The 15,347-nt window shown below is 36.3% G+C and overlaps 1 protein-coding gene across 1 annotated transcript in view; it reads right to left on the bottom strand.

Moving 5' to 3' along the window:
- Positions 1-15,347, bottom strand: part of LOC148940975 (head-specific guanylate cyclase-like) — a 287,023-nt gene that overhangs the window by 123,266 nt on the left and 148,410 nt on the right. The window contains exon 12 of the mRNA XM_089105123.1: positions 10,770-10,936. Within this exon, the coding sequence (XP_088961249.1) occupies positions 10,770-10,936 (167 nt within the window). The remainder of the gene's footprint in view (positions 1-10,769; positions 10,937-15,347) is intronic.

A 15,347-nucleotide genomic window follows, 5' to 3' on the forward strand; every position in this document is an offset into this window, starting at 1 on the left:
TTGCAACTCGTTGAAAGATTCGCAGAAGAGCCTTCGATCATTTTCCAGAGGGCATTTGAGAGAGAAGCCTTGTCAGATGTGCGTAGTAGTTGGTAGTACCCGAAAAGTGCAGGAGGAAAAGAGCAAAGTTCATAACCAAGAGTATCCGACAGATCCTGACCGTCGGCAGTGGCTACAGCCACTAGTCACTGGAGCAATAGGGTTTGGTCAATCTCGACCGGCTCACCATCAAGCTTCGGAGCCAACTTTGTAGCCAAAGGTACGACTTTACCTTTCCTTTTGAGTACAAAAGTCTCTACTGGCTTTCCAACCATCCCTTGCAGTATGTACAAGCCAACGTCTTTTGCTTCGTCGACGTTGACCTCTGGTGAAGCATTCACTCCGGTAACAATATTCATTAGCTCCTGACCCCCTGTTGAACGGCTGCAAAGGCTCAAGGAACTTGAGCAACTTCTGCAAATCTTTGCTGTCTCTCAATATCCTGGACCCCGATGTCTCAACGTGTTGGTCGCTTGTATGGTAAACAAGCGACTACCAAGGGACACCAAGCGGTCTCTTGGTGTACAGATCGACCGCTGTGCTTCATTTATAACTCTCCCTCTAGTGAGACCGCCAGCGGTCTTCAGAGTTTTCATGAAGACTTGTTCTATAACAAAGTCTGCTACCAGTCCTGACTCCGAATCTTCGGTTCTGTTAACAGAAAAGTGACCAGTTTGGAACTTATCGTATAGTTCTGGCTGCGGTTCTTTCAAGCCGACAAGGGTTTGTAAATGAAGACGGGCTGATTTAGCATATGCAGTTCGACCACATGCCACGAAATAAGGAAGCATACTAAACCAGCTCTGAAGATACAAGTCAAAATCTCCAGTCTGTTCAGCGCGAACTGACACCCTAAGGACTTTATTCATTTCAGAATACTGTTCAAGCCACAGTTTCGCAGTCCTAGATTCGCTAACTAGCTCCTTCTTTGCCTGCTCAATTTCTTCTAAAAGTGAAATCACCGCTGGAGACGCAGAAAGGTCTTCAATAGAAATATTTTCGGATGTTAGCTCTGTATAGACACTGGCTGCGCTCACCATTTGTGGTGCGGGTTCACTTTGTAGACCGTCGGCAGTATCTTCAAAAGCACAAGCAAAAAGTATGATGAGCAGAGCTAAGTCAATAAGAGAATGTACCCTCATTGCTCTGAAAACTGCTTTGCCAGAGATGATGTGTTTTACAGTGTTCGGTGCGTAGATCTGTCCAAGGACTTCAACCAAACCTGCTTCTTCCATAAGATAGCCCATACGCCCAAGAAAACTCACTCTTCCATGAAAGGACCCAAGCATCACTAAGACCTCTGTCAAGGGGCTTCTGAAAGGCGACGATTCAACCATCATTTTCGCTTTCCAATACAGTGGTTGGTCGAAGGTTACGACAGGAATCTGGTTAATTTTCTTTGCCTTCTCTGCAATAAACATCAACGTTGTGTTGATGCACGTGAGATTGGTTGGGTTTAAATCAATCATAGGCTGGAAAACTATCGATGACCGCTTCTGGGTTTGTCCAGCATGAGCTGACTGCATTGCACCTGACCAGCCGACTGGAGAACCTCACAGAGCTAGCTGAGAATTTACCCACATGATATCAAGATGTCTGCCATTGTCTTTGAACTCTGGAAGTACCAACTCTACGTAAGTGAGCTGATTTGTAAAGGCAGCATGCTTTACGTAAGGGTAGATCGGTATAGCAGCTTTTTCTATAATTTCTTTCAAGTCAAAGTCTTGTCAAAATCCAATGACCTGGAAAACCAAAATCTCCCCTTCTTCCCCCCTTTTCCCACTCCTAAATGTTCAGAGGACAGAGTAATTGAGATTCTGATGCAAGATTTGACTTCTACGTTAAAAATTACATCGGAAATCATCTTGACTTGGATCAATCCGAACACTTCTGGATTTTGCGAAATTTCCCCTGGTTCCCCCGCTTTTTCCCTGCCACGGATTTTCCCATGGGTGGATTTTGGTGGGCTTTTTGTATGTTATTCTTTGACTTTTCTGCATTTTTTGGTGTAAAAATCATTTTTGTTGCAATTTGTTTTAGGTTGGGCCTTTTTTTTTTTGCTATTTTTACTAGGCTATAAGTGCTGACTTTGTGTTATCAAAGTATCCGAACGCTGGTATTTGCTTACTTGGCGTTGCGAATGACCTGAGGATAGACTCTATCTGCACCTCTCTTAATATTAAACAACTGGTTAAAATATCTACAACAAAAGGTAACACCTCTCTGGATGTTATTTGTTCAAACATGAGTAAGTATTACAACTCCCTGCAAGCACTGCCACCACTGGGAGGCAGTTACCACTATTGTCTTCTTTTTTCTCCCTCTTCAGCCATTGAACATTCCTTTACTACCTCCATTGGGGTTTGCCATCCCCTCAGTGACACAGGCCTTTTTTCTTTTGGATCATGGCTGACCAGTGGAAGTTGGTCAGACCTTTATAATTCTAATAACCTTGATGACAAAATTTTGATTTTTCACAAAAAACTAAATGATTCCTACTCATTATGTTTCCCAGAAAAAAATCAGAAAATGCTCGAGTGATAAACCTTACATAAATAATCACATAAAAATGTTAATCCTTACGAAAATAAGCTTATTTAACAGGGGTAATTTAGCTGAAGCAAATAAGTTAATAAGGGAATTAAAAAGTCAAATTAGAAAAGCTGCCCGAGCCTACTATAAAAATAAAATTAAATACTTGCGACATGATAAACCAAAGAACTGGTACTCTGAAATTAAAAATATTACCAGCAAGAGTCAAGAACAACTAAATTTTAATAGATAGATAGATATTTATCGCTAATAAAAGCCACTTTAGGCCATGGCAAAAAAAGGAAAATCACACAAAATAATAACATGATTATAACACTCATAGCAAAGTATGGTAGCCTATATAACAATAACAACGCAAAATTAAAAAACATTACAAAAACATAATAAAGCACACAATACCATTAAACTAACATAAATAGATAGATGTATGTTACATCTATCAAGGGCCATGACTACAAAAATAACAAACAAGAAAACAACTTACACACATACAACAATACTTTCCACACTCACCCCACCCCTTTTAAAAAAATCTATCTCTATGTGACATACCCAATTTTATATACTTTGCTATCATTCTTATTGTCCCATAATTTTTTGATCCCATTACTGAAACCAACCACTCCCTTGTCCCCACATTAACAAAAAATAATTCATTCCTTAAATCCTGTAATTCGGGACAAAGGGCCATGAAGTGAAGCAGATCCTGACCATTTTCTCCGCACATAGGGCATGAGTAAGGACCCTCCTTTACCCTTACCCTCCCTAAATATTTCCTCCTTTCTCCAAGTGCTAGAAAGTTACCCCTCCCTGATAAATACCACTTAATTTCTTCACTATTTAAACCCGCTTTAAAATAATTATCATATCCCCAGACCTCCTTCCATTGCCGGTAAATGTCGAGGGACACCGAGGCTGCGACTTCACACTGCCATTTCTGAATCTCCTGATCTTCAAGCACTCCCTTTACTAGTTTTGCTACATTTCCTACTTCCAGCCCTATCCCCTTCCCTTCATTCCAAACACCTGATAACCCACAACTATTTAAGATATAAATGAACCTCCAAAGACCACAGCTAATGATCTCAATAAGTTTCTGGCTTCTTTTGTCCAGAGTCTCCCACCACTATCTTACGCATTTCCAGATATTCCTGATCCTTTTTCACTCCCACATATTTCTCCACTTGATGTTGTAAAAAAAAATGAAAAACTAAAACGATCAAGCATCCGCCCTTTAGATTTTCCTGTTCCTCTGATTAAAGCTTTCAGTGATTACCTCTCAAAACCCCTATCCACCCTTTTTAATGAAATTAACGAATCTGGACAGTGCCCTCAATATTGGAAACAAGGCTTTATTACCCCAATCAAAAAGAAAAATGGGAAGCCTGGCTTTGATGGCATTCGTCCTATTAGCCTCACCTCAATTTTTTCAAAATTGTATGAAAGTTTTCTCGCAGACTGGCTTAAGATGAAAGTCCTCCCCCTCATTGATCATAGACAGTTTGGTAATCTCAAATCCACGTCAACCTCTCATTACCTGATCCATCTTGTTGATACCATGGGTAAATTACTTGAAAAACCTAACACTTGGCTTAATCTGATTTCTATTGATCTTCAAAAAGCTTTTGATTTGATTAACCACAATTTACTCATAGATAAACTTATAAATGAATTCCACATTGAAACTTTCGTTGTTAAGCTCGTTGCCTCTTTTCTCTCTAATAGATCTCAAGCAGTTAAATATCTAAATTGTTTCTCAGATCATCTCCTCATATTTAATGGCAATCATCAGGGGACTATTCTAGACCCTCTCCTTTTTTCTCTTATGATTAACAGTCTTTCAAAATTTTATGACAATAGGTAGACATTTGTCAATGAATTGACAGTTATAGAGATATGTCATAAAAACATGTTTAGCGACCCAATAGGCATACTCCAAGATATTGCCTGTGAGGCCTCTTCCCTTGACATGACAGTTAACCCTTCTAAATCCGCAATAGTCTTAGTAAGTTTCCTTAAATCCCCTCCCCTTTTTCTTGCTCTTATACCTCCTGAAACCTCTGTCACATCTCTTAAAGTCCTTGGTGTTACAATTTCTTCCAATTTGAAATGGGACGCCCATATAAATAATATCCTACGACAAGCGAACTCCTCGCTTTCCCTCCTTAAACTTTTAAATAAATTCAGTTGCCCCCAATCACATTTACTACAAGTATACATTTCTTTTGTGCGTCCCATATTAGAGTATGCTTGTCCTGTGGGGCACCCTGACCTCTCAAATGAAGCAACACAAAAAATTGAAAATGTCCAAAAGAGAGCTCTAAGAATTATTTTTAAAGAGGGCAAGATACCATATTTGCATTTGTTAAATATTTCAAAAGTACAGACCCTCGACAGACGAAGAAATAATTTGTACCTCCGTTTTGCAAAAAATGCCATAACAAACCCTCGGACGGCAAGTATTTTCCCCAAACGTCACTCCCCATCCAGATTACGGCCGCCACGAGCTGTTTCTGAGCCCATCCCTGTTTTGTCCCCCATTCACTGCGTTACTTCCAGATACGAAAGAACTTTTGTCCCCTTTATTACAGAAAAATTGAATAAAATGTCCCAATAGTTTATTTTTTCCCCCTCTTTTTTTTATTAGATGATGGTGCTGCCCAGGTTCTTGCACTCATTTGCTTGTCCCCCCTTTTTTTCAGTTCCCCCTTTAATTTTTATATATTTTATTTTTCGTTCTTTGTTTTTTTTGGGGGGTATATTTATTTATTTTTGTCCCCCCCCCTTCTGGACCAGTTTTTATTTTTTAACTCTTTTATTGACTTACTGTAGTTGAATTATTGACACTTTCTTAGTGTCCCTTTTAATTTATTTGCATTTATGTCTCGCTATTTTTTTTTGTATATTCGCTTATTCCCCCCCTTCCTTTTATTATGTCCGTTCTAATTCTTTTTCTGATTCGTATTTGTGTAAGTTTAGTTTGACCAGTTTTTATCTTTTTAACTTTTTAATTGACTTTTTAAAGTTTTAATTATTGACTGTTAAATTGTTCATTGTTCATTATGATTTTTCTATTTCATTGTTGTTTTTTGCATTTTGGCCAGTTTTAGTGCAACCATTTATATTGTCTTCTCCGAAGTCCGAATTCGGCCCTTTGTGGGCTTGTGATAGTGATCTTTTTGAAATAAATATCTTATCTTATCTTGTCCCTGAACATAAAAACCTCTTATGCAGTTACTCTATGAATCAGGGCGTGTTCACGTGTATATCTGAGTAGACGCCTCTGTCCAACCAGGTCACTGGCCAAACACCTATGCATTTCACCAATTTTGTGATTTTCTTATAAATTAAATACCCCGCCAAACATTAAATTAAATAGTAAAAATAGTTAAATAGCAAATCCAATAGTAAATTTAGGAATGCAGGCACCACGAGCTTACGACCCCTGACATATAGGTGTTCCCTTTGTATTTTTTTTTTTTTAATTTCCATAACTGTTATCTAATTCACTTTGTGGACTCTCTGTCTTGCTGCGTTGACGAATTTAAATCTCTAAAACATGCTTTTCCTTCAAATACATTCCTTTCATACCTATTTCTGAGGAATTGAACTTTCTCAATTGATTGGCCTTCCACATCATAAAAAATAATCAGATTAACTTTAATTATGTCACACGAAGCAGAGAAACTATAGAATTGATTTTATTCTATATAAAAGCCAGCCATTTTTTTTCAAGTAAAAAGTAGAACGTATTGCTACCCTATATCCTGCTGACTTCCTCCTCATAGATTCTGGAAAAAATGATTTTATTTGGTATTTTACTTGAAAATACAAGAAAAAACGATAAAATTAACTTCCATAGATTTTAAAAATATACGTCCCCTTCCGCCCTACTTTTGTGTAAAAATGCCATATCTACTTGAAATGGATTCCTGTCACACAAAAAGGACCACAGAAAAGCCACAGTAACAGTGTGAGCTTCTTATTCACTTTTTCTTAGGAAGGTTGTCAGCTCCCAATAGTTCAATTAACTAAAACTTCGTGATAACTAGCACTTATGCGAAATACACTTCCCCTGTGGGTTTGAAAAATGAAAATTTTAACAAGTTAAGATGAGACAACTTTCCCTACTAATTGGTATATCCCTCGAGAAAACTTGACTTCTTTTAATATAGGGTAAATCCTAAGAGCTGGTTAACGAATCTGGTTTTGATTCTAATTAATAACAGTATTCAGAAAAAATCTGTCACAAAAAATTAACGACAGGCCACTTGTAGAAAGCATTTTTGGCTATGTTTTCCCAGATAAGTATTCTTGGTGACACTCAACAAAGATATGAGACATAAAGGTGTAGAAAACTGAAAGCTAAATAAAATATTAACATGCCAATTGACAGTTTTTGAAGCGTTCTTTACACTTTTATTGAAGTATGAACTGCTCTTTAGTCCACTTTTTGTCTACAAAAATTTTAAAATAAATAATCTTTGGACTTCCAAACAAAAACACACCCTCAATGAAAAACTACACCTTTTTAAGCTGTTTGTAGACATTTTTTTCTGGGTTTTTACTCATTTTTATTTTTTAATATTTTTTAAATATTTTTTAATATTTATTTTTTTAAATCTTTATTTTTAATATTTGGTGCCCGCCACTACAAAAACTGCATAACTGCATATAGACTTACATGCACATAGACTTACATAACTGCACATATTACATAACTTCATATATGCATATAGACTTAGGTAACTGCATATACAGACTACATAACTACATATTTTTTTTTTATTAAAAACAGAATTCCCAATTCTCTCCAAATTCTAAAATGCAAATGGCTCTACTTGTTTACATACAATCAATTCAAAATATTGGATTTATTTTTCACTATCCTTGATACTTTAATATAACTGAATTAAAAATGTTTCAGCCTTCCTCGAATGAACTCAGTTTCATTCTATTTTAATTTCATGGAAATACGTTAGCAAGGAGTTATTTACCGAAAGGGTACATCTATGGTGTTTCAGCACCCGTTCGAATGGAGCTTAGCTAAATGCAAGCAGTCATGGCAATTCGTACAAGGATCTCCAAGTTATTAATATAAATACATATTTCTTGATCTAAGACGATTAAACCCCGTCTTGAAGGTATGCAATTATTACAACTCAACCCCATTAAAATCAGCCCACTCATCTCAACCTTCGCGCATCTAAACCCCAGTTTAACTCAACCCTGGCTCAAATCAACACCATGCTCTTCAATCCAATTCAACTCAGCCCCATTCAACTCGACTCCATTCATCTCTAAGCTCATTCAACTCAGCGGCCAAGGCCGTATCCAGAGGGTTAGGGATTTAACCCCCCCACCCCTGAAATATTTTTTTGATTCATATAAACGTAACAAAAATGAACATAAATATGTTTTGAGTTTTCTGTAAATCTCCCCTCCCCCCAGAAAATAATTTGGTAACCCCCTCCCCCCACAAAAAACAAATCCTGGATACGATCCTGAAACCGGCCGATCAACTCATCAACAGTCTGGCTCAGTCCTATCTGACAACCTCCTTGCAACTTCATCCCCATTCAATTCAACCCCCACTGAACTAAATCTGCATTCAATCCAATCCCATGCAACTGAAACCGTGTTTAAGTCAACATCCGTGCAACTCAACCCCGTTAAACTTAAGCCCTTAAAAATAAACACAATAATTTGAACCTTCATTTGACTCAACAGGCATTTAGCTCAACCTCTATGCAACAAAACCTCATGTATGTCACTCATAATAGACTCAGCCCCTGGAAACCATACTCATAATTCATCTCAATCTTTCCTGATGCACTCCTTCGAGATCAAACCAACTTCGTTTAACAATATAGCTGAAAAATTTAACTAGACCTGTCTTGCCAGAAGTTAGACCCAGGTGCAATAGTCTTTATTTATTGATTAATTCTGGTTGTCTGTCCTAGTTAGTCCATGGCATGCGTGGAGAAATGTTTAAAACAGTTCGTGGTAACGAATTTTAAGCAAGGAGCGACCCGGCTCAATGGTAACCGAAACTCTAAAAAACGGAATTTTGATACCAATAGATACATCAAAAGAATCAAATTTTAATTCTGATTTCAAAAATATAAGTTTCATCAAGTTTAGTTCTACCCATCAAAAGTGGGGAAAGGGGGAATGACCCCCTAAAAGTTATAGAACCTTAATGAAAATTACACCATCACATTCAGCGTATCAGAGAACCCTACTGTAGAGGTTTCAAGCTCCTATCTATAAAAATGTGGAATTTTAGATTTTTTGCCAGAAGAGAAATCACGGATGCGTGTTTATTTTATTTTATTTTTTTTCTAGGGGTAATAGTATTGACCCAGTGGCCCTAGAATATTGTAGGAGGGCCCATTGGAACGGAAATTAAAAGTTCTAATGCCATTTTTAAGTGACCAGAAAAATGGAGGTCAACTAGGCACTCTCATTTGGTTATTGGGAAGTATACAGATATTTTCTGGAAGGACTTTTTTCTTGTGGGGGTGGGGGGCTGGCGGCGCGGGTTACTCGGGAGAATCTTTCCGTGGAGGATGTTTCTTTGGGGTAAGGGACATTTCTATGAAGGGGGCGCCGGATTTCCAAGCATTATTTAAAAAATGATCAGAAATTAAATTTAAAAAAAAACAAATTTTTTCAACTGAAAGTAAGAAGCAACATTAGAACTTAGAACGAACAGAAGTTATTACGTATATGAGGGGGTTCTCCCCAAGTCAAAACCTCGCTCTTTACGCTACAGTTTTTTTTAGTGCTTTCAAAAGAGCTATCTATTCTAATTAAACGACCTTTGTGATTCAGGGGTTTGTGAATTAAAAATATTTTTAAATTTTAACGTAAAGAGCGTGGTATTGACTAAGGGGAGGACTCCCTCATATACGTAATAACATATACGTAATAAAAAAACAATAAAAAAAACAAGCGATACGGCTCAATAGTAATCGAAACTTTTAAAAACGGAATTTTGATTTCAATAGATGTATCAAAAGAATGGGCTTATAATGATGATTCTAAATATATAAATTTTATTAAGTTTAGTATTACTCATCAAAGGCTACGAGCCTGAGAAAAATTTACCTGATTTTTTAAAGAGGGGAGAAACATCCCCTACAAGTGAAAGAATTTTAATGAAAATCACACCGTCAGATTCAGCGTATCAGAAAACTCTATTACATAGGTTTCAAGCTCATATCTGCAAAAATCTTCAACTTTGTATTTTTTGCCAGAAGAAAAATAAAGCATATAGACATTTGTTACGTAAGTTAATTTGTAAATCACGTCAGAAAAAAATTTAGAGACAGCCATTTAGCAAAAGCAAAGTAAAATTTTTACGCAAATTTTCTTTACTTATTCAATGACGGTGAGCCAAAATGAAAGCTGCATTAACTAAAAAACGATCAGAAATTAAATAAAAAAACAAGTTTTTTAAACTGAAAGTAAGGAGCGACATTAAAACTTAAAACGAACAGAAATTATTCCATAAATGAAAGGGGCTGTCCCCCCCCCCTCAACGCCTCGCTCTTTACGCTAAAGTTTGAATCTCTCAGAACTTTATTTTTTAAAACAATAAAAAACTTTAGTGTAAAGAGCGAGGCGTTGAGGAGGGGACAGCTCCTTTCATATACAGAATAATTTCTGTTCGTTTTAAGTTTTAATGTCGCTCCTTACTTTCAGTTTAAAAAACTTGTTTTTTTTATTTAATTAACTAAAGGGTTTATATGATCCTATACACAGAACATTTCCGTGATAACCGTTGTACATTATTATACATCTTTCTAATTATAACTTTACTAGACTTTGGTATACTATTTTTTTGTCAATTTTCTTTCTATTAAGTAACATTCGTAAGAAGGAATAAAAATATTCCAAAATAATAAAATGCTCTGATTACAGATATAATAAATAAAAACTGATCTTGTAACGCAATCCACATTAAAACCTCGACGCTGTAGCTTTGAGGATTTCACCTCCAATACTCTTCTCGATGGCTGCGTCCATCCTTGATGTTACCTTTCAAATCTCAAACCCCTAAATCATAAATTTAAAATAACTTTAAGTTTTAGAACGTGTCCAACCCCCAAATTCTCCTTCTGTGGATATCACTTGTGCAATACTTAGCTTTTAAAAGAGAAAGGCCTTACCTTGTAAACATCTAAGAAGCCACATAGTTTATCAAAGCAGGTATATAGTGACTGCAACATTTCAACAACTTGCATTGGGGTTGCTTCTGAACATATCGCGGTGAATCCAACAATATCACTAAATAAGAGAGTGACTTCACTGTGTGTTTGGGCTTCAACTGCTTGACCTGAATCAATAATTATTTATAACATAAAAATTAACTTAATAATTATTTATAGACATTAACAAAAATAACATTAACAAAAATAAGGTATTTAATTTTTCCATTGACCTGGGGTTGACTTGAACTGGGGTTAGTCTAAACGGGGTTGAATTCTATGGTATTGAATTAAAGTTGAATTGAAGTTGAATTGAGTTTAATTTAATAATACACCTTCGCCACCTTCAACTAATAGCAGCAACAAAATTATTGTTTAGAAAAAGAAATCAAACTAAGATAACGAAGATTATTCACTTTTCTTCACCCATAATGTATGCTATATGCTTTTTGTATGCTATAGTGCGTACAAAAATAGCTAGACATGAAAGTAAACAAGTCAGTTAGCATAATTAACTAGTGCGCTTGGAGGCTTTGTGATATAAAAAAAGCAGGAAAGATAAAAAAATAGAGTAAGTTAAATTCCAAGGGGGGTGGGTGGGTGGGGTGGATTCAACTGTCTAGGAATCAAAATTTGTACTGTCCTTTTAAGAGTCGAACGTTTATGGAGGGGAGCCAGTCCCCTTCCCGTGCCTTTTTGTTGCTTCCCAGCTGCCCTGTAAACCCCAAGGCATCGGATCAAAATTTTACCATAGGCATTTTGTTCATGATTGTCGAAAGCTTTAATATATATCTCTTTGAGGATGGCATCACTCCAGAATACCCTGCAAATTTTACGTTACGAATTATTTATACAAAGTTTTTATTATTGAAAAAAACAACCTGTTTGGTGTTGGGTTTGTGGATTAGTTTGAATTTTTCAGGAATTGTCTTCTTGGTCCATGGATTCGGACATTTTTTTGTAGGAGTGGGGGGTGGAGACTAAGGGGCCCAAAAATGGGTCACGACAAAAATGAGCGGACAAACTTTTTTCCTTATCACATTGTGTGAAAAGGGTGATCGTAATAACTTTTGAAGGGGCTCATTTGATTGGAAATTGAAAGTTTTGCGCCCTTTTTAAGGGTTCAAATTGACTTTTATCTTAATGTTTGATAATTTTATTAATGTATTTTTTTTTTTGGGGGGGGGATCATTTATTCATTGATAATAATTTGTGTCCGATTTAAGTTCGTAACAGTTCGTAGTATTAAATGGCTTGATTATTGATCATACCGTATGCTACATAAAATTTTAGGCAAGGTAAATCTGTATTTATACAAACAGAAATAATAAGAATTTCAACTGTAGCCAACGGAGAGCAGAGCTCAAATTTAACGTGATTATTGATTTTAATTTTGGATCGGTTTTGGATTTCTTTATTCATCTGTAGCAGCATCTTTTATCTTTGTGTTTGATGTGATTATTCAGTTTTACTTACCTTAAATTACTTTAAGCAAGAGTCTCTCCCTAAATTTTAGTCAGACAGGGACCCTTTTTATCCAGTGTCAGAAATTATATATTATTCATTACTATCTTGTACAATTTAGAACTTTTCTTTTCTCTTCATTTTGCATATTCTATGTTACATCTAGCTGGAAATGAGCATAGTATTATATACTTACTACCCACTAATACCCATTAATATTAGACTACTGATGTTTTTGCGTGTATCTTTTACTTCTCCTACATCTTTTCACATTTCTAGGGGTCTTTCATTGCTTATCTCAGAAAGCTAATCATAATATTAAAAAATCTTTTAGCTACTTTGAACTTTAAGCAAAACAATAAAATGTGAAAAATCACCCTTCGATTAGACTAAATGAATAATGACGAAACGTACTGGAAAACATACTGGAAAAAAAGAAATAAAAACTTGAATATTTGTTTCAAACACATTTTGGATACATTTGGAAACAAAAAATTGAAAATAAAAAAAAACGTATCATAAATAAATAGAAAGACAAAATATTATAGTTATGATAATATAATTATAATCATAATTACGAATATTAATTTATGATTATTATTATGAATATTATAATAGTGAGGATTTGAAAAAAAAAACACATAGCAATAGGAAGAAGGAAACATTAGCTTTCATAACCTTACAATTTTATGTTTGAGAAACAAGCCCGGGTGCAAAAAAATTATTTGTTTCTTGCTATTTGCGTTTTGAGTATTGTACGTATAGTAGCTTTTTATCCCCTCCCCCTCCTTCCCCCCCCCCCCACAAAAAAAATATTTTAGAATCCAAAAAGTGTCGGCCCCAAAAAATAATAACGAAAATAAAAGACAATTTATTAAGAAAAACGGGGATAAGAAAAAGCCACGAACCAAATTTTTTCATACTCTTTTTTGTTATTCCTATGTCTTCAATAGTAGTTATTTCTCCAACATTAATATTTTGGTAGAACTCTCCATATAAGTTCTTTTTAGTTTCTGTCGATATCAAGTCATTTTTTCGACTCGTACAAACTAAATTAGTAAAACAACTGTTTTTTTCAACCCTACTCTATTTACACTCACCGTGATTTCTAAATGCTATTCATAGCAATCAGGCTTTTGCTTGGAATTATCTGAAAAATCATTCTGATTAACTCTAAAGAATTCTAAGAAAACATGTAAGTGGCTGAAGCCTTCTCACTCTATCATTAGATTGGCCTAATTGTCATGATAAGGGATCATCTATTAGAATGAAATTAAATAGGACATTTCCTGAGAATCCCCCTACTTCTTCCTCCGGGCATTTTTACGTTCCTTAATGAATAAAATTACTTCTCTTTGAAGATCAGATGATAAATATCAGTTTGAGCAAACAATTCTCTGAGCATGGCGATTTCAAAGTCCCTACTACAGGCAAAGTGCGATAGCTTGAAGTTGGGATAAACGGTAAAATCAAATTCTTGATAAATATACTAAAAAAATATGGCTCGTTGTAGAAAAAGGTAGCGATCCGTATAGGCCAAGCAAGCGGAGAATTCAATTAGATGTAGAGAATCTGGCGATCGAACGACTTCTCACTTGTATCACAGGCAGCGCACTAGCGGTGCCTAAGTAAAGAACGATGTGGCCACAATGTGTTGTTTTTTTTTTTTTTTTTTTCTAAATACCCGGGCACTTCGTATCGAAGGAGTCGTCACAGAAACTTCGAAAAGGGCTAATTTGATTGGAAATTGGAGTGGCCAGTGCCCTTTTGAGTCGTCGAAAGTGATTGGAGGGCAACTAGCCCCCCCACGCCCATCATTCCCCCAAACACATCCAATCAAAATTTTGAGATAGCCATTTTGTTCAGCGTAGTTGATTTTCAGTTAGAAAATATGCTTTTGAGGAGGGTTTTAAGTTATGCCCTGGGGGCATATAAGATTTTTATAGAAAGCGTTGTCGTAGAAACTTCAAAACAGGCTCATTTGATTGGAAATTCAAAGGGACAGTACCCTTTTTAATATTAAAAAGTGATTGGAGGGCATCTAGCCCCCCCCCCCCGCCCATCATTCCCCCAAACACATCCAATCAAGATTTTGAGATAGCCATTTTGTTCAGCGTAATTGATTTCCAGATAGAAAATATGTTTTTGATGAGCAGACTCCCCCACAACCCTCAGGAAAAGGGTTTTAAGTTATGCCCTGGGGGCATATAAGGTTTTTATAGAAGGCCATGTCGTAGAAACTTCGAAACAGGCTCATTTGATTGGAGATTCAAAGGGCTAGTGCCCTTTTTAATATTCGAAAGTTATTGGAGGGCAACTAGCCCCCCCCCCCACGCCCATCATTCCCCCAAACACATCCAATCAAAATTTTGAGATAGCAATTTTGTTCAGCGTAGTTGTTTTCTAGATAGAAAATATGTTTTTGAGGAGGACACTCCCTCACAACCCTCAGAGCAAGGGTTTTAAGTTATGTCCTGGGGGCATATAAGGTTTTTTTTATATAGAAGGCATTGTCGTAGAAACTTCAAAACACGCTCATTCGATTGGAAATTCAAAGGGCTAGTATCCGTTTTAATAGTCGAAAGTGATCAGAGGGCAACTAGCCCCCCCCCACGCCCTTCATTCAACCAAACACATCCAATCAAAATTGTGAGATAGCAATTTTGTTCAGCGTAGTTGATTTCCAGATAGAAAATATTTTTTTGAGGAGGACACTCCCCCCCCACATCCCTTAGGGCAAGGGTTTTAAGTTATGCCCTGGGGGTATATAAGATTTTTGAAGAAGGCGTTGTCGTGGAAACTTCAATAAAGGCTCATTCGATTGGAAATTCAAAGGGCTAGTGCCCTTTTTAATAGTCGAAATTAATTGAAGGGCAACTAGCCCCCCCCCCCCTCCACCCATCATTCACCCAAACATATCCAATAAAAATTTTAAGATAGCCATTTTGTTCAGGGTAGTTGATTTCTAGATAGAAAACATATTTTTGACGAGGACACTCCCCCACAACCCTCAGGGCAAGGATTATAAATTATGCCCTGGGGGAATATAAGGCTTTTATTTAAAGTTCCTTATCT

The sequence above is a fragment of the Artemia sp. Qi Xiang Cuo genome, chromosome 19 (assembly GCF_049724085.1).
Source record: "Artemia sp. Qi Xiang Cuo chromosome 19, ASM4972408v1, whole genome shotgun sequence".
NCBI lineage: Eukaryota > Metazoa > Arthropoda > Branchiopoda > Anostraca > Artemiidae > Artemia > Artemia sp. Qi Xiang Cuo.